Here is a 20,022-nt window from a genome sequence, read left to right on the forward strand (position 1 = left end):
ACGGAAACCTTTGGGTCCGTTTCTGATGTTGCAAGCCTTGAAGTAAGGGTATGTCATTTTATTGACAGTGTCATGCTGCACTGAACTTTTACAGCAAAACAAAGATGCATTTCTCCTGTTGGTGCATATGTATGTCGCCATTTTTCTTGGTGCCGGTTTCCGGGCAGCAAGAGAGGAAATGCATATTTTATTGAGAGTGACCATAAGAAATGGAAATCTAACACATTCCCTCTCCCAAAATAAGTCTTCAGGCTAAAAAGAGTCTCATTATTTCTGGGTCTTTTATGTTTACTGTTTTTAAAAAAGTATGTTAAATTATGGGAAGAGTATTTTTAAAGTACCTGATTACCATAAGGCTCTGTACAAATTATAAGAATAGCCTGAGATGGTAGTAGTATCCAAATACATATGGCTAAAGAAGACGTGAGTGATGAAAGCAGCATCACAAGAAGTAATGTGGGAGGTTCCAGGGGATGATAATTGAACATGGGGCCTTTTGGCCTCACTGATGTGACTTCAGTCCAGGTTAGTAGCATGATGGCCTTTTCGTGGCCTGTGGGAAAGAAGCTGATCTTGGTCCAGTCTCTTCTGGAAAAATTCCTAGATCACAAAAACACACCATGACAGTTGCCTTGAATTGGTAACCTTGTTGGTAGCATTAGCCAAGAGGCCAAGAGTGTAAGGGGAGGGAGACTCTGTTAAATTCCGTCGTTCCCACCACTGAATGTCTGCAATTCTGATGGGGTGTTGTGCGTACCGAGCGAGGTGGGGATCTTTCACCTCTCCTCCCACCTTCCTACTGCATTGGATGAACCCTTTCAAAAATGCTGCCCTCTCAGAGAATTGGGACCTACTTTTCACGCTGCCTCATCTTGCTAGTGCTGTTTTTTGCCATTATCTCACTGTCTTTTCTACTATCCCTTCTTCATCGTGGGTCCGAAAAGCTAGGATCCCTGCCACAGCCTCCCACTCACTCCACCTGCGCCTCCGCAGAGCCACCGCACTGGACTCGCTCCTTCTGGCAGGCGTGAGCATTGGAGGAGCTGCTGGGTCACTCGCCTGCCTTCCACCAGCTGACCCAAACGCACCAACCGTCTTTCACATAGTGTGGCCAGGCAGCCTGTTAAGTGGTGATCAGGGCTGCTGGCACAGGTTCCGTGCTGCTGCTTAAAGGAGCAGGCCATTTGATCCCCTGGGACTCTCTAGGTTGAACAGCTTCCTTTCTGTCCAGCTCAAAAAGGTGGGGCTGATATGCACGAGGTAAGCGTTGGACCACACGGTCGTCACTTGGGGGTATTCCTCTTTGAGAGGGATTGACCTACCTTTGTGGTGCAGTATGTGGCTGACAGACTGCATAACCGGCACCAGGGAGCCTTTTAAGGAGTCCATCCTGGACTCTCACTGGAAATATAACAGTACCACACGCTCCAGTAAGACAGGGTCTGCCTCATCCTTGCCTCCAGTATCCAGATCCACATAGACTTGGGAGACAGCCCCTGAAGACCAGGAGCATGGCTTGTAAAAGATCTTTTGTCTCCTGGGCTCTCAAGCTGGCTCCTTTTACAGACTCTAGAAATCACTATAAAGGAAAAAGCAATCTGCAAGGGATGTGGTGAGGGCAGGATTAACTTTTTGGTTCAGGGAGGCAGTTAACTTGTCTATCCTGCCACAGAGGACTGCAGAAGGTGAAGTTGTGGTCTGGGCTCAGGTTAAATGGGAGTTCCCATGATGCAGCAGGCTAGGCTGTATGAAAGTGGAGAAGGAAGTATTCCTGAGTGCCGAGTTGTTCCACTCTAGGTTTTGTGGTGAGGCCTACATTCAATCAACAGGGATTTCACAAAACTGAGTAGCATTAATGTGTTAATCACTAGGTCTGCCTCAGCAGAGGCAGCATGCCTTTGTAAATGTCAAACAAGCACTGGTCATTAGACAGATTCATCTGAGCTGTCTGTCTCCTGGATGTCCCCGTTTGCACCCTCAGGCTCTCTTGCAAAGAGGAAAAGTTAGGGATGAAATCCAAATTCTTCCAGTCTCTCTCTCTCTCTCTCTTTGTTGTGACGGTTTTTGTGTCACTGATCCAGCAGGGCAGGAATGCCTCTGCTCTCTTCCCAGTGTCTTCTGTATTTCCCAGTGTGCTCGGTGCTCCCTGAATAACTTGGGTAAAACTCTTACCCTTGGAATGCCCCTTGTTGCCATCTTGGATGTCATTGCTGTCTTAAATGTTCCTTGTTGGAGTTGCCATATGTCCGTCACCTTGTTTTGGCGTATCTGGCGGGGCAGCCAACCAGCTAACGGCACCTACTGTTGTATTCCAGGCGACAGGTTGAGTGGGAGCCTGCCAGCAATTTGATTGAAGGGGTTTGTTTGACACTTCAGAGGCAGCCAATCATATCCTTCCTGCCTCACCTTAGGTCACTGATCAATGTCTGTGTCAATCTGGTGAGTAGCCAAGTGGCAACATTATGAACATTTGCTAAGCTTCCTTCTGCTGTTGACTTTTCCGGACTGAAGATTAAAATTGATCCCTTTTCCTGTTACCTGTCCACCTGTGGAAGCAGACTTCCCAGGAGACACCAGAGACAGTGAGGTACACTTTCAAAGTGGTGCCTGGGAAGATACAGGGACCGATCCCCCGGGTCAAGTGATTGATTTGTGTTACTTCCCACGCACCACTTTGAAAATCCACCTCTGCATGTTGCGCTGAGAGTTGAGGGCTGCAAGTTGGAGAGTGGGGCGGTGGAGACTGCACACACCTGGTAGCAGTGGGAGGGTGGGGGTAGGGACAGTTTCAGTTTACAGCTGGGAAGGGAACTTTTTACTGCTCTTTACAAGGGCATTGAGTGGCTAGTTAAAGGGTGACGTGAGTGGATTCACTCTGCCATTTGTAATGTCCCTGGTTTGATCTAGTGCAGGGTCTGGCTTTACAATGTTCAGATCTCATCCTTAATTGAGCTATAATGATGTATGGGGGGGAGGGGTTGGGGTTGACGCCTGTGCACAGACAGCTCTTGTGCTTTTCGTGAACAGAGAGATGCTGCACACAGAACTCTTGGAGTCTGTCTGACCATTTGATGGTAACAAGCAATCATGACAAGGCCTTGGTGACTAGGAAGAATCAGGTCAATAGAGCAAAGACCATTTACACCAGAGGCGGATGTTTCCATTTTAGTTGGAAAAAACCCCACGATTTGGAGGGAAATGGCTGTGGTAGCGCTCTTAGTTCCCTTTGGGTTAAAAATACTGACTTAAATATTAAATAAATTTAATGACTGATTTTTAGAATGAAAAAGATTGAGGGCTGGGTGAGGTTGTGGGGTTTTTTGTTTGGGTGTTTGATGCTTTGGGAAAGTTGATTGCTCCAAAGCGCTTACAGATAAAACTGGAAGATGTTGGCGTTATCAACACCTTTGTCTTCATTCAGAATCCATACAGCATTTTCATACGGCACCAGAGGGAGATGGGTGGGACCATAATGACAAGAGTTCGAGTGGCTCCTTTGTGGTTGTAGCAGCGGTGTTTGTTCAATGGCTATTTGAACCTTTTGTCTGGAGCCAGCTTTGAAAATTTGAGCCTTTACACCAGTCAGAGTTGCACTCATAGCAGCAAACAGCCTCAAACCCTCCCTCTTCCCCCCCCAAAAAATGGTAGCCAGGAACAAGGGGAAATCTTAAATGACAAAGAATAAAGGTTTTTCACCTTTGAAATGAAGCCTAAATTTAAATTCAGAGATTAGTTCATTTAATCCATTAGTTCATTTAATTATTTTTAATTCAGTTTAGTTTATTTAATTAGAACAGAGTCTTTAAGAATACATTGCGCTTAAGGAGAGTCTGAACATTGTACAAAATTTGGACTGGATCTGCCTCGGGACATTATTCTTTCAAGAAATCAGCAAGGGAAAGAAAAGAATCACAAAGTTCCTGCTTATATTACGTTTTTCCATGGACTACAGTGGCTACATGACATACCCTCCAACTGTCCCTATTCTACCAGTCCAGTGCTGGCTACTCAGGGCTGGTAGTGGGTACATTCATGAAATGTACCAGTTTCCCTGTGTCCTCTGTCCACCCCATCCGGCTTTCCCTGTAGAGATTCCCTACCCCTTCCGCACTTTCCCTGCTAGAACCATCCCTTCTCCTTTCTCACCGCAGCTGCTGCGGGGCATTTGGGGACACGCCTGCTCCCCGAGCACCCCAGCCTCCCACCATCTGAGGTGTACCTGTTTCTCTTTCACAAATGTTGGAGGATATGGCATGGGTGGAATGGCAGGAGTCAGTCCTGGTGATGTGCTCTGTTTGTATTGCAGGTGATGGGAGTAGTAGGACCTTCCAGTGTTGCTGATGGATTACCCCTTCTTCATCTCAGCCCTTATCTCTCACCACCTCTGCCCTTCAGCACAGCTGTTGTCCGGCTTGTAGCATTGCAGATACAGGTGTGCCTGCCCTGTCTGGTATCAGGCCCGTTAAGCTTGTGGTTGAGACACCAACTCATAGGTGCTCTTTTTTTTCTGCGACAGCTGGGCAAAAACTGTGGAACAAAATGTCAACTCTCCCCATCCCACCCCAGGGCAAAGGTTTGGAGCACCAGAATGGAGCTCAGATCTTAACAAGCAGTCAGATCCTCAGCTGGTGTCACACGAGGCAACACCACTGAAGTCAGTGGAGCTCTGCTGAATTACACCAGCGGGGAATCATGCTTCGTGCTTTGATTCCTCCCGGGATCTAGGAAGCGAGCAGAAAGTCATCTGTTACCTTTTGTGCACAGTCCAGTCTTAGGGCATGCCAGGCAGCCCTGCCAACCGTCATGGGGCATCATTGAGCGTGGGGTTTGGCACCGTTGACCTACACCAAACTGACCCTGGTTGTGCAAAGAACAGATAGGAGAGAAAAAAGCCTGACTGCACACCAAGGGTTGGCTTTTAAACTGCTGATCAAATATCATCCTTGGAAGTCTAGAACAGTGAACACACGGGATCCCATCAGGAGGAATTTTTATGAAGATATTCCTTTTCACATTAGTGCCATATGTTTCTATTGTGGACGCTAATTGTTTTTAAAACATGTTTGCCGGCAGCTCTTCCATGTGCATTTGGACTCTCTCTGCTTCCATACGCTTTATACCTTTGTGTGGGCTCGGAACCAAAGGGAATAGAGATATACCCAGGGGCAGAATGAAGGCTCATGCTACAATGGCCTATTTGGGAATATTATGCCCTTGGACCAGTTTTTCTACTTATAATTAACTAAGGAGTGGCACATCTACCATGCAGCTGAGCACTTTGACAGGACATTCAGAGCGTGGGGGGCTTATGGGAAAGAGGGGTAGAGCGCCAATGCATCAAAGTGCAGCACTGTCCTGTTCACCATAGAACAGGAGGTGGCATCCATAAGATGGGCATTCTCACTGATCAGTGCAGAAATGTTGCAGGCTTCTTCCAATGTTGGGTGGCTGGTTCTTAAAAATATAAAAGCCACATCTACTTTCTCTTGAATCTTTGCCCCTGTTTAGAACCCAGATGAATCGGGTTTTTTTTTAATCATTTGGGGATATTTGCATATGGGTTTTTTTCTTTTCCATTTTTACATGTTTTTCCTGGGTTTCAGAAGGGCTCAAAACTGGAAATGTCATAATACTACCAGCACTTTCAGCAGGGTCTGAAGTCCCACAGGAAAAACCTTCTCCCCTGAGCATTCCCGTACAGATTTGCATACTTGAGTGGTTCTGAGGTTCAATTTAAATTCACACTTAAGTATCTAAAAGTTTGGGTGCTCTAGACAAGCTTTGAACCTTCAGCTATTCGCCCAGCATTAGTTTCTTCCACCACCACTAAAATTCTTCTGCTTTGGAGGTGAATCTGTTTAGGCTGAGGGGGCATTTCATTCAGACTGGACTAAGTGTCAGGATCCAACTGTGCATTTTGTTTGTTTTCAGGAAGGAAGGCCACCATAATATCAGGGGTTTGTGGGTGAAGGAAGCAGAATGATGAGGCAGGGAAGTAAGGGTGGATCCTGGATTATCCTCCACACTCAGCAAGAGGGGAGATGCTGTTTTTATCATTGGTGTAACTCCCTTTTCTTTTTTTTCCCAGGTAATTTGGGCCAAATTCTGATCTCATTTGCACCAACGTAGATTTGAAATAATACCATATGGACTCCAAACAGATTATTCTGGATTTATAATGGCGTATTTGAGATCAGAATATCCTTTATCACATGATTATGTTAAAAAACAGTTACCATTTAGATTCTCAGCTTCTGTTCAGGCCTCCTCAGAGCTAGTAATTTTATCAGTCACTTGTGGTGTGCCATGTGAACAATGCCTATGGGAATCAGCGTTCTCCACAGTGGTTTATATTTTTAAACTTCTGATGAAATCATTTAATCCTTTCTTATTATTACTGTGCAGGCTTTGAAAGAAGATTTCCCCTTAAGCCATGTGATCTCCCCATTCACCAATCAGGAGAGAAGAGAAGGAATGCTTTTAAACCTACTGATTCCATTTGTGCTCACAGTAGGATCAGGAAGCAAAGGTCTGATGATTATTTAACAAAAAGAGTCCTCCCCACAACCACAAATATTTGCCTTTCCTGCTGTTGTTGCTTCTTATTTGGCTTCCTCCCACCGGTGTCATGAAAGTGCCTTTGGGGTGATGGAAAGGAGCTACAACGGGAGCTGTTGTTTCTCCTTTTTGTTTCAGCGGTGTCAGATCAGTGGTTCTCAAGCTCACTCTTCAAGAAGTGTGCTACTTCTTTGGAAAGGAGAACAATGGTGGAGTTCTGGACAAGGCAAAATGTATCATAATGTAGAAGATGCAGAGCTCTGGGGGACAGGAATTCGCCACTGTTGTTTGCTCTTCATCTCGTTCCTTGCCAGTTGTCTGTCCCAAATCACGTTTTCACCCCCTGTCTTCTATAGATTGTGCTCACTTTTAAGCACCTACATCAAATGCAGGGGTGAAAGCAGAGTGTGGGAAAAGAGAGCAGGCCAAGTCGTTATGCTCAGAGGATTTAGTGCTGCCAGGGAAGGGTGCAAGTTGAGGCTAGAATAACTTTGCTTTTGCCCACGGGAGGAGAAGCAGCATAACAAAGTGGGGGATGGGCTTGGTTTGAGGGATATTCCAATTCCATCCCAGGTTGGGAACTGAAAACGAGACTGTGGCTTTTGCATGGGCTTTGAGAGGATATGGATTGATCTTCTTTCCTTTCTTTCCCTTGCCTGCCACCCCCTCGCTGGATCTCAGACAGTCCGTGGCTGGAGCAGCCGGAAGTCCTTCTGCTGCTCCAGACTGTAATTAACATCCTGTTGCCACCTCGCATCATCAGCACTTCCCGCAGCAAGAACTTCATGATGGAGAGCTCCCCTGCACACTGCTCCACCCCAGGGGATGCTGGGAAGGACCTGCGCAGGGAAGGGCTTGCAGAGTCCACCAGCCAAGCAGCATACTTGGGTGAGTGAGTGACAGCCGCCACGTGTCCATCAGGAGAGAGGAAAATAAAAGGCTTCGTTTACGAACCCGCTGGGAAGGCAGAGAAAATCCTCCCAGCCACAAGGGCATGTCTGCCCTGCCACCAGAATGCGCCATTTCGCGCTGGAACACATACCTGTTCCAAAAAAGAGGTGTAGCCAGGGTGGTGCATACAGTAGGAGGGGCAGCAATCCCATCCAAGAATATAGGCCTCTAGGGGCCACATCCGGCCCACCACGCCAACTGATCTGGCCTGCAGCAGCCCTGCCACTCCCCCACGTCAATCGAGACCTGGGGATGGGGGCGCACGTGAAGTCTCTTCCCACCACCAGGGGCACGTGGCACTGAGAAGGAACCGTCAGCTGTTCAAAATGGCTGGTGGGTCTCTCTAGGTGCTGGTGCAAAGACTTCCTGGGTTCTCCCACCCCCAGGCCAATCAGGGCCTGTGGGCGGGGGAGCATGGGAAATGTCCTGGCCCCGCCCCTTCTAGGGTGGCCTGGGGCCATTTCAGAAATTTGTGAAGTGTCCCCCCTTCAAAAATATTGCCCACCCCTGTTCTAGGCTGCCTCACTCTTGGGACAAGGCAGTTATGCGCTGTTTCCAGTGTGCTGTGTCTCCTTGCACTGGAAATTATGCCCTGAGCTCTTTCCAGCTGCTTTAGTCACACTGCACTGAGCATAAGCTGCACCGAGCTGCCAGCCATTGCGGTTTGAGACATTTCACTGATTGGTATTTCCTCATCTGTTCTCTTTGCTCCTGGGAGGTGGGAATTGATCACTGACCTTTGCTAGTAGTTCAGTGTTTCTCAGTGTGGTCCATGGATTGCTAGTGGTCTGCCGCCATCTTGCAGGTGGACCATGAGCCCAGGCCTCACCCCCCCCTACAGTGGGGGCCCATGCTGGAGTTCCAGCCCCGCACAGCCCCCCTGCAAGGTTGGCTTCCCACTGCGGGAGAAGGGGAGCAGCACCAAGCTCACAGACCGGGTCCAGCTCGCTGGGGAAGGAAGCAGCTCTGCATGCTGTCGCTCCACCTCTCCCCAGCTGGGTAAAATAGCAGTGCTGGAAACCACTCACCTACTGCCTAGACCCCCACCCCGCCCCCAGCCAGCTCCTGCACCTACCCTCCCACCCACCCAGACCTCCACCCTCAGCCCGCTCCTGCACCCACCCTCCCACCCAGACCCCCACCCTCAGCCCGCTTCTGCTAGGGTTGCCAGATGATTGAAACAAAAATACCGAACACACACACCCTAAAAAAAACTGGAAAAATTCTGTTGAAGGGGGGAAAAAAAGAGAGGGAGACCAAAATTGTTGAGCAAAAAAAAAAAAAAAAAAGGACTCCAAGGACTTATTACGCCAAAAAAAAAAATTAAAATTAAACAGCATTAAACAGCATGTCCCCTTTAAGAGTGAGTGCAGGGATAGGAACAGGGGAGAAGTTGAGCACTAAGACCCAGGGGAAAGCATTGCTTCCCCTAGGTCTTTTAGCCAGCAGCCATTTTGTGCTGGCAGCCTTGGGGAACCAGGTAAGCATGGGGGCTGGGGTCAGGGGGCTGGGGGTATTGGGAGCCAGGAGGGGGTTCAGGGTGGGAGGCCGGGCGCTGAGTGTTTGTAGGTTGCCAGGTGCCCGGCATTTTTGCCTCCTGGCCAAGGAAAAATTCAGAAAATACCCGACATTTTAGGTGTCTGGTATTCTCTGAATTTTTTTTACCGGACAGGAGCTGAAAATACTGGACTGTCCAGGTGAATATCAGACACCTGGCAACTCTAGCTCCTGCACCCACCCTCCCACCCAGACCCCCTTCCCCAGCCCGCTTCTGCACCCACCCTCCCACCCAGACTCCCTTCCCCAGCCCGTTTCTGCACCCACCCTCCCACCCTCAGCCTGCTCCTGCACCCAACCTCTAGGCCAGAGTCCACATCCCACACCCTCCTGGCATCATGAATGGTTGGCTGGTGGTCCGCAGAATAGTTTGTGTTGAGCAGGGTAGGCCGTGGGCCACAGAGTTTGAGAACCCCTGTACTAGCTGATTTTGTTTGCACACGCTGGCTCAGCTAATTTGGGCACACGTACAGAGAGGTCTGTATCCGCTTCCCCAGCCACTTTGTCTCCTTATTCCTCTGTGGCTGGGTGCATGGCCTGTGGAGCCTGTGTGTGGGAGTGTAAGGGCAGCTCGGTTTGAGGAGATACTGTCACAATTCGGCCTTTAATAAGCAGCCTCGTTTCCAGCCTAACCCTTGTTCATTCATAAATTACTTTTTCAATGGGTTGTGCTAAGGGATTCTTTGATCAGTTTCCAAATAAGCTTTGGTGCAGGGCTCTCACAAGGGCAGTACCGGAAGGCCTCTCTTCATAGCCACTTCCAGACACCCATTACGGAGCCATTCCCTCTGCAGGAGAGCACAGCCTAGATTTCTCTCCATTGTCCTTGGTCAGTGTCTATCCCCAGACTGGGCTGCTTATGAAAGAAGAAAGGGAATTTTTGGTGTGGTCTGGGAACTTTGGGCTTGGCAGTGTCTGGCAGTGGAGCACAGCTGTACTAAATGAAAATCTTCCTGTAACCCACTAGCAGAGCTGGGAACAGAACTGTGCTTCCTGATGGGGGTAGGCCTTGTACTCTAGCCACAAACCTGCCCTACTCCCTGGCAGGAGAGGGCAGCTGGAGGTAAAGAAACTGCCATGCACTTCACTGCAATACCCCAGCTGTTCAAGTCTGGAGTTAGCGGCTCTGGCTGCAGCACTTGACATGTGCTGGTGTTTGTTCCCCTGCAGCCCTGAAGGTGATCCTCGTGTGCTTTGAGCGCCAGCTTGGCAGCCAGTGGTACTGGCTGAGCCTGCAAGTCAAAGAGATGGCCCTGCGCAAGGTGGGCGGGCTGGCCCTCTGGGACTTCCTGGATTTTATTGTTCGCACTCGGATCCCTATCTTTGTGCTTCTGCGGCCCTTCATTCAGTGCAAGGTAATGCCAGCTTTCACCCCCATCAGGGTACCCTGTAAGCTGGGCGCTTGTGCAGCTGCTCAGGAGAGATTCACATGCCGCCCGGCTGATTAGCAGAGAGCCTGGAATGTGGTTTTGTGTTGCTACTGGTGGTGCGCATTCACACATGCCTTGATGCACATACAAAAATGTATTCCGCACGCAGCTGGAAAAGTTTAGCAGGAACATTGACCCTAATGTCAGCTGCTTCAATAGATCCTATTTTTAGGCACGACACCCCACACTGCCTTGTGAGGAGAACATGACACGGGTGTTGAGGGAGACTGCGGTCTTGGGGAGAAGAGTATTTTTACTTAGCGAACGACCCCTGACTCCTGTGCGTGGGGTCTCAGAAGGAGGGCTGGAGGCATTTCTGAGACCTTGGTTCTCTAGTAGATCCGTGTACAGACCCTCTTGCTGCTAAGGAGCATTCATCACAGTGGATATTTTGGGCAACACAAGAGTAAGCTAAAATGATGGGAATTCTGATACTGAGGATCCACAATGCCATACGGTGGAGAACAGGGCCCGCCACCCCCTCCTGAAATGTTCTTGGCACCTGAGTAGGTTAATGGTGACGGTGTGGATGGTGAATAATTTATGTTCACGCTAATGCCCATTATTACATCAGCTCAACCTCCCCTGTCCTGCTGGGAGTGGCCCCTCAAGCAGACATACGACACCCTCAGGGAGGCATCCAGGATTCCACCAGCCAGGAAGATTTCTCTCAGGCCAGTGTGACGGCGTGTTGGAGTCCCCCGCCTCCTGCACCCCCGTAATGGCATGAACAGACTCCACCAGCCGGTAGAATAGAGGTGGTTTATTGCTTCTTCGGGATACAGCACAGCACAGATGTCATCAGGCTACAGGGCAGGCCTAGGATGCCTCAGCCCCCCTTGATATGGGAGGGGGTCTCGGCTTCTAAACCCCCCAGCCTGTAGCTGAGGCTGCTTCCTCCATCCTCCCACAGGTTGAGATACCCTCTTTGCATAGTGACTCATCGCTTGTCTTGCTCGGTGGTGCTACAGACAGTGGCCAGTGAGTTAGCAAGTCACCCCCCACTACGTCACAGCCAGCGTCAGGGCCGTCCCACCCACAGGATGTTTCAGGGCGGCTGCTCCCATCCCTGTGTTTTGTCACGGTGATCACCTCAGTCCTCCTATGGATGGGACAGTCCCCATCTTAGCCGTGGGTCCATCCCGGCTTGGGAGGGGCTGGCATGGGACAGCAGCAGGGGTCAGCCCCCTGCACACACCACGGTGGCAGATCTAGAGCTCCCAGGAATCAGATTGCTCCACCGTGCCACCCTCGCCCAGCCGCCTCCACTGTGCCCCGGCTCCAGCCCACACCCCTGGGCCCTTGCAAAAGGGAGCCTCTGACACCGACTCAAGCCTGATTCCTGGGTGGCCCAGTGATTGAAAGAGAAACATTTAAAAAGTGCTCAGGGGGGCGCAGGCGAGAGGCCTTGCACTAACCCCACCCATTTCCCTGGCTGGTTAGCTATACGCATGGAGGCCCATGGTAGGCACTCACTGGAGTACCAAGGTGTGAGCTGCAATTCCTAGATCTCCTTTGATAGGGTTAGTTCTCTGCCCCAGCCACTATAGACACCCCAGCCTGAGTGAAAGCAGAATCCGGTCTTAAGCCTATAGCCAAGTTAGCCCAGGCTGAAAGCGCCAACCTCAGGTCAGAGGTTTTTGTGTGTGGATGGGGGCTGGGTTAGGGCAACACCCGCGGAAGAGCCCACATTGACTCTACAATGAGCACAAGCCCTGAGCAATCAGGCAACTAGAGGCTTGTGTGGATCTAAAGGACTCAGACGGGATCTGGGATGGGTAGCACGATATATCGAGCAGGCTTGTTGCTTGGGTCGGGGAAGAACTTTGCCCGGCCATTATCAGATGGGTAGAGCCTTTCCGCTTTGCACTGGCTTTGAGTCATAAGCCAGCACAGCTCTTGAGAACCAACAGGCAGTTGGTGTACGCAGGCTGCTCCTGCTCACATTGACGTGTGTAAATTGAGTCCCCATCACTGACAACTGTCAGGAATGGCTTAGGATTACTCGGTCCTGCCATCGTGCTGGGGTCTGGACTTGATGACTTCTTGAGGTCCGGTCCAGCCCTCCATTTCTACGCCTGTCAACTGTTTGGGATAGGCACTGTCTTGGTGCATGTGACTGTATTGCTTAGCACCAGGAAGCCTTTAAATCTAGATATTCCTCCTTGTTTCCTACCTGCTATATTAACAGCAATGTTGACTGATTTCAGTGTACATTGAGTCGTCCTATAAGCTGGGAGAAGAAGTTACCTGCAACTATAGAGCCCATCCCTAGCGAGATAATCTCTCTGCTTGTTGCTGTAGCAACTTCTTACGTACAAGGACAAAAATCCTCAGCTTGTGGGTGTACAAACAGCCAGGTGACTGGGGTACCAGGGTGTTCACAAGCTAGCTGGACAGGGACCGTGTGGTGTTCCTGTGTGATACTAGGTGTTCCTTTGCTAACGAGGGTTGTTGTGCCTCTCTGTCAGCTGCTGGCCCAGCCTGCCGAGAATCACGAGGAGCTGACTGCCCGACAACATATCGCTGACCAGCTGGAGAGGCGCTTTATACCACGCCCTCTGTGCAAGAGCTCCCTCATCACAGAATTCAACAGCGAGCTAAAGATCCTGAAGGAGGCAGTGCACAGTGGGTCGGGTAAGGCTGTCCTAGGAGAGGGAGAAAGGATATATTCCTCCTCTGTGTGGATACGGACGGCAAGAGACAATCATTTTGCCCTCTGTGTGCACACTTTGATTCAGGCTATTGAAACTTAAATGCATAGAAATGAGCAGCACTCACCTGGCTGCTTGTACAGCCCTTCGACAACAAACACGTGGAATTTGCAAAACCAGAAATGCACCGCATGGAGCTGCTCTGACAGCTTCGCCCTGTCCGCACGGGGGTACAGTATCACAGCACCAGCGGTGGATGCTTTGTGCATGGCAGTTTGTGTTGTGAGTGAGTTTTGTGCTTGTCAAAGGGGCTGGCCCTGCAGACGGACAAGGCGAGATACTGAATACCGACTTCCCCCACATGGCCGCCTTCATGTGCTGCTCTGTCAATCACTGTCCCATCAGCTGAGACAGGCAGCAAAAGTGCAAATTACTACTGGTTGCAATGGCAGCCTCCATTACATCCACCTCCCCAATACCTACACTCAGAACACCATCTTGCTTCTCATATTCCTTCACACCGCCATGACGTGGTAACCTCTTTCAGTCTCTACGGACCAGCGTGAACGCCAACCACGGCTGTAGAGGTGAATGTACTTTTTTAAAATCTAGCTATTCTCAGCTCCCCTCTAATAGGATGCTACTTGTTTATTGTTTATTGTGCCTTGAAATCAATGGGAAAAGTCCTGACCATTCATAATGTGGCCACATCAGTAAAATGTCTCCTTCGTTGTATACATTTGCTGCCACTAGAGGGGAGTCATCACTTCCAGATGGTGGAAAACTTTATACCCAGTATTTTCTTTTTAGAAAGAAAATAGTGTAAAGGTAAAGCTGTAGAGCAGACTCGCTATTCTCTCTGTAAGTGGTCTCAGTGAACTAAATGGGACAGTACATCACACCTGGAAGGTGTGTGGGTTACAGTATTTCCACTTTTTTTAACCTCCATAATAACCTGCCTTGCCTGCTAAATGTTGCAGCGGGGCAACGGATGGGACAGTAAGACCATAAGAAATCTTGGCAGTGACAAAGGTTTCTTACAGGTTAGCTGGGCGGGTGTAGTTGTACTGATCTGGTGTCAGTAAGTACAAGCCGTGGCCGAGTTCTCTTTCTGCCCTTGACTTTCCTACACCTCTTGCCTTCATTATACTCCCTGGCTGAGGAAGATGCCTTCACCATCCTGGGAACAATATTACTCTTGCCACTGTAATTCGTTTGGCTTTGTTTTTTCCACTCTGTTCAGCATACCAAGGGAAGACCTCCATCAGCACCGTGGGCACTTCCACCTCCGCATACCGCCTCAGCCTGGCAACCATGTCCCGCTCGAACACCGGCACCGGCACGGTCTGGGAGCAGGACAGTGAGCCTTCCCATCAGGCTTCTCAGGACACTCTGAGCCGCACAGATGAGGAGGATGAAGAAAGTAAGTGGCTGGCAGAGTCAGGATCAGAGCACAGTTGCTGCTCCTCTCTATCCAGAAGGTTTGGGATTCCTAGTCCGGTAGCTTTTATTGTCTTCTGGTGGTGCAGCTGTTGTGTGTATGGCTGGGAACTCTTGTCACTCAACTTTGGTGCTTGGGGACAGCTGGCTAGTCCCAGAAGACATCAGATATGAGAGAGACAATGGCCCTAGAAGAAGTGTAAGCACTTACTACATGGAGAAGATGTCCCTAATGAAGAGAGTGCTTCTCCTGAAATGGGACCCAAACTTGATGCACATGGATTTAAAACAAAACACTGCACAGCTTGTGCCTTCTGTTCTGTATTCTTTAGTTGGTGACCATGATATCTTCTGGTTACACCCAATGGAATCTTCCTGTTTGTTTAGGCCATGGGCAAGATTTTAGAGCCAGCACTGTCATTCCCCCTCACTCTCCAGCCTAGTCTGATTTAAAGCTGGCTGACATGCCAAAAGAAGCATGAGAGAGCCACCAAAGTGACCCAAAAATGAACCTAAATTCTCCAGGGGAAAATCAATTGCAAATGAGAAGGTATTGAGGCATGTTAATTGAAGCATGGAGTTAAAGGCATGTTGCAGAATATGCGGAATGATCCTTTCCAATAAGGATCATGTTTTGACCTACTTGTTGGACTGAAAATACCAGCAAGTCAAAAGTGATTAAAAGAATTCTCCAATGTTATTGGAGAGTTATTGTGTTTGTGTTACAAATGCACAACACACTTTTTTAAATCAAGTAAATATGGCAGTGTTGATCTATGGTTTGAATTTACATAATTAAATGCAGCAAAACTTCACCATCTTGGGTTTCAAAAGAAGAAATAAAAACTTCAACAGTTTTCAGGTTTTCTTGAGTCGTAAGTGAAAATATAGGTGGTATTTGGATTTATTTTTGAATTATACATGCCCTCTTTAAATGCAAATACGTCTACACTGTGGATCTATTTCAGGATACCAGAAATATGCTGAAATAGCTATTCCATGTCTATTGAAGCAGCCTGCTATTTCAAAGTAGATTTTGAACTAACATGTTTCAACATGCTTGTTTGTTTGATGTTGCTTGTTCCAACATCCCGGTAATCCTCATTCAACGAAGGTTAAGGGGAATTTTTGAATAGTTTTATTTTGAATTTTGGCACTGTGTTGAATTTATCAAAATACTTTTATCTGCAGATTATTCAGTTTAGAGCTTGTAAAAAAGGGGGGTGGAAACATTACATGAACATTTCTCCACTATTTTTAAATTTTTTAAAAATCAGGAAAAATTTCACTGAATTTTTCCTGTATTTTTCAAAATGGGTATAGAGTTGATTAGGTTTTTTTTATTTCAGAATTTTGTTGAAAGTTGACTTTTCTGGATCTTGAAATGTTTTAATGTTTTTTACCAGCAAAATGTCCCAGTATAGTTTTTATTCTCAAGAGACATCATATTTTGATGGACAACTTCATAGTAGTAATTGTACTGAGCATTCTGAACTGATTGTCTGAAACAATGTATAAAGATATAAGAGAGAAAGGTCCCTGTGCCAAAGAGCCTGCAGTCGAAAGCCTTGAACCTGCGAACATTTGTGCCCATGTTTATCTTTATTATGTCTATTTTTGGTAGAAAAGTTAATCAGATGCCCATGTTTGCAGTGTTGGGCCTGTGCTATGTGTCCACTAGGCATGAACATGGGGCGGGTTCTGGTATTACCTGGACATTTTTGAATGTGTTATTGGGGTTCTTGATGACTCCTTTTTCTTGGTCTGTCTCTTCCGTGTCCCTTTTAGATGACTCCGTGAGCATGCCCAGTGTGGTAAGTGAACAGGAAGCATACCTTATGAGTGCCATTGGGAGGCGGCGGTTCTCCAGCCATATCTCCAGCATGTCTGCACCTCAGGCTGAAGTGGGCATGTTACCCAGCCAAAGGTAAAAACATGTGCTTTCCATCTTTCCCACTCCTTTCCCCAGAGCAAACATTCCAAAGGTGTATTATGTGTAACAGAGAGTGAGCAGCAAGGCAAGGGTGATAGAGTGAGCACCCAAGTTACTGAAAAGCTACTTATCCTGCAGTGCTTGCTCACTGATGTCAGTGGATTGACTTGCCACAGGTTAGAATATAATGATTCTCCACTATGATTTATAATGCGGATTTCAAAGCTGTAGGCATGATTTCAGGGTGCTGAGCCAGAGTCCTGCGTATAGCCCTTCCTCCGATGCTGGGAAAGTTTCTTGAGTACAGTATCAACCCCAAGTCAGAGCAAAAATTAGTTTTCCTGTCGACATTAGATTACAGCAGAAAGAGAAGTGGGATTATTCTAAACCAGCAACTTGTTTGTCTGCTAGAGCTAATCTTGGATGCCTCTGTTATAGTGAGAAAGAGAGAGAGAGAGGATTTAGGTGTTATACATTGCACTCATTAGTCAGGTGAGTGACATAGAAGTCAGTGAACAAGCAGTTTTTCCCATCAAATGCTGTTATTTTTCAGTAAACAATGGTTATTTTTATTTATACATGACATAGATTTCTGCATAGCAAAGAGCTCTGATAATGGGTCCATGCATAGATTCATTTGTCATTTTTATACATGTTGAAAATGTGAATTCTGCATTTATTGATGACTGGCCATTGTCCCTTTGCACAGCCGTGTTGGTAATTCAGTTAGAAATCTCTCAATATATGGCACATGTAGCAGCTAAAAGGAACAGTTGTATGTACCTGCAACAATAAGAGCGGCAGATTTTATCCCATTGTTTGCATAAAGGGTACTAGTGAGGACACCTTTGACCTTTTAACTAATTTAATTCCATTTCCTTAGTTATGTTTTACTGTAAATTTTTGAGCCATGTTGGTTTTTAATTGGTGATCCTGAGGTAAATAATGTTTAATTGCAATATAGATTTGGTCTCTTTGACTTTTGAAGCATGAAATCTACTGGGAAAATCACCTCTCAAATGTGTAGGGTAGCTATTTCATTGGCCTAGAAGGCCTAATCATTGTTCTCAATTGTATACCCATTTTAGCCATGGATAAGCAATGGTTTCTGATTTTTTTTGTGTGTATTACACATGTAAACTAATAAATGTATTGTAACAGTATTACTTTCCTACTGGTAATCCTCCAGATCTCTTTCTACCTTTCCTATTTCAAATGAGTGAACAGTCTGGAATATTATCGGTTGCTCTTTCTTGATGGGGGAAATAGGTAGCTGTTGAGGCAGTGTGATTTGGTATAGATTTGCCACTATAAATTTCAGCTCTTTACTTACAATTTTATTGCAATGCAAGACCATAGTTTTCAGCAGTTTGGCCTTTTAATAACATCAGAACTAGAATGTTGTTCTACAGCTTATGGTAAGTGAATTAACACGTCAAGGAGAAGCCGGAATAAGTGAACTGATAGGGTATATGGGGTGGAGGGGAGATCTTAAAATGAAACTGGAAGTAAATAGAATACAATCAAAGGAAATACAGGCAGCAAAATTATTTGAAAACTTTTCAAGTCCTATCCTCCTTACCCCTTATTTGCACTAGAATCACACCTCAGCGAGCTTCTTAGCTCATGCAATAGTGTGTAGAGATTTGGAGGTGTCCATATATCATATCCTCCATTTGTAAATTGATCCTTTTATCCAGAATTTGATTTGTCAGATGTTCCTCTTTCAACGCTTTGAGTCATGTGTTCTGATGAACCAGGGCAAGACCAAATGATTTTACCGTCCTCCTTTTCTTTTCTTATTCCGTTGATAATTTTTTTTCTTGAAAATAGAGACAATTGCATGCTTTTTGCATTTTCTTTCCCTAAATGCTTCATCTCCCTGCCCCTCCTGCAGTGAACCTAATGTCCTCGATGACTCCCAGGGCCTGGCCGCTGAGGGCAGCCTCTCTAGGTACAGTGTCAACACTACCTGTCTGTCAGTGTCTGTGCTGGGAAATAATGAGTTCCCTATATCCTCTGTCTCTCTTCCTCACCCTTTGTCTCTCTTTCCATGTCTGTCTCTTGTTGGTCATTGATACTCAGGCTCGCAAGTCAAAGGTGTAGTAACCCAACTTCAGCTTTGATTGCCAATAGCTTTTAATTCCTAACAATCTTGAGGAAGTAAAAAAAAAAAAAAATCTTGCCAAGCCAAAATATTTGTCTGCCTGTCATGGATTTTTCCTTGATAGCTATTGCTCTGAAGACCTAAGAAAGTAGCATCATCACCATGGCATTAAATGTAACCATTTATGAGCACCAGTTTGGGAACATACTTTAAAAAAAATATCTATCATAAATATTATCTATATTATGTATCTTATCAAAATATATCATTTCACAATATCACCAACTAGAAACACTTTAATCATTATTCTCTCCTTTAGCATTCATTAATAATATAATTCTCTAAGAATTCCTGAATCCCCATGATTTACAAATTGCAGTCATTTTGTAAATGCAGCCTTAGAGATTTCAGGCAAATACTGTTCATCCTCAGAGAAATTGCTCTGGCAACGTCATTGTCCAAGCGTTGCAAGCTAGCATTTCTCATGAACAGGAGAGGTGAACAGACATTGTTATGACTGTGCCTTTAAAGCATTTTGGTTGTAAGGTTTTAAAAGGAGGACTGCACCTTTAACAGTCAGCTCAGCCATCTAAACCATTTCTTCCTAGTGCACTACTGTGGTCATACCTCTCAACTGATCCTCACTAGGTGGGAAAGCTGTCATTCATTACAAGCTCTTTGCTTCCTTCTGGGAGAACATATTCTCACATTCTGGGAGACCACAGTTTTCTCCCTTACCAGATCTCTAGTCATTACTTTGTCACTCTTGCCTAAAGATGAGGCTGTGTTGAGAGGCATTCTCGTGAATTAATTGTGTTTGAGATTTCTCCAATTTTATTTTAATATTGGAAAAATGGGAAATTAAGCGTATTGTTTGGTGTCATTTAGATCAACCCCATGATTCATGGTGTCACTTGTGTTTGCGGGCCCTCTCCTGATCAGTCTCTGATTGGTGGTAATGTGGAAGTGTTGTAAAGAAAAGACATTGTCCTTTGGCAGCAGCAGGCAAGTTCCTGTATGGCAAAATGTATTCTTCTGTGCAAAAAAGAATCCTAAGAAGCCTGTCTTCTAGACAGTCAGCTGCACAGCAGCTCAGAAGCCTAAATTAATGTGAAAATCTCATTATATATGACAAGTGACCTGCAGATTGAGTCACAGCCTAATATTGATTGTGAAATATCTTGACTGATAAATGGTAACCAGGCTACATAGCAACTCTTGGCGCTACGTACAGGACAGCTGAGCCAGCTGACAACATCAATGCCAAAATAATTCATGTTGATCTCTAAATTCTAAACATATGCACGGTGAGTTTTGTTAGCTACTAGCGTGCCAACCTTTGCCCAGAACAGGATTTTGTGCATCCTGTGCTGTGCTGTGTCGAGTTTTCTT

The 20,022-nt window shown here is 46.7% G+C and overlaps 1 protein-coding gene across 10 annotated transcripts in view; it reads left to right on the forward strand.

The window, feature by feature from the left end:
* The window catches only part of UNC80 (unc-80 subunit of NALCN channel complex), a 178,480-nt gene that overhangs the window by 140,982 nt on the left and 17,476 nt on the right, over positions 1–20,022 (forward strand). For 9 of the 10 annotated variants that reach the window (XM_075933921.1, XM_075933922.1, XM_075933912.1 and 6 more), the window contains 9 exons: positions 2,316–2,439; positions 4,307–4,432; positions 6,406–6,529; positions 7,240–7,446; positions 10,237–10,421; positions 12,968–13,133; positions 14,394–14,573; positions 16,379–16,517; positions 18,421–18,477. In XM_075933921.1, the coding sequence (XP_075790036.1) occupies positions 2,316–2,439; positions 4,307–4,432; positions 6,406–6,529; positions 7,240–7,446; positions 10,237–10,421; positions 12,968–13,133; positions 14,394–14,573; positions 16,379–16,517; positions 18,421–18,477 (1,308 nt within the window). The remainder of the gene's footprint in view (positions 1–2,315; positions 2,440–4,306; positions 4,433–6,405; positions 6,530–7,239; positions 7,447–10,236; positions 10,422–12,967; positions 13,134–14,393; positions 14,574–16,378; positions 16,518–18,420; positions 18,478–20,022) is intronic. The other variant, XM_075933917.1, reaches the window with a different exon arrangement.

The sequence above is a fragment of the Pelodiscus sinensis genome, chromosome 7 (genome assembly GCF_049634645.1).
Source record: "Pelodiscus sinensis isolate JC-2024 chromosome 7, ASM4963464v1, whole genome shotgun sequence".
Lineage (NCBI taxonomy): Eukaryota > Metazoa > Chordata > Testudines > Trionychidae > Pelodiscus > Pelodiscus sinensis.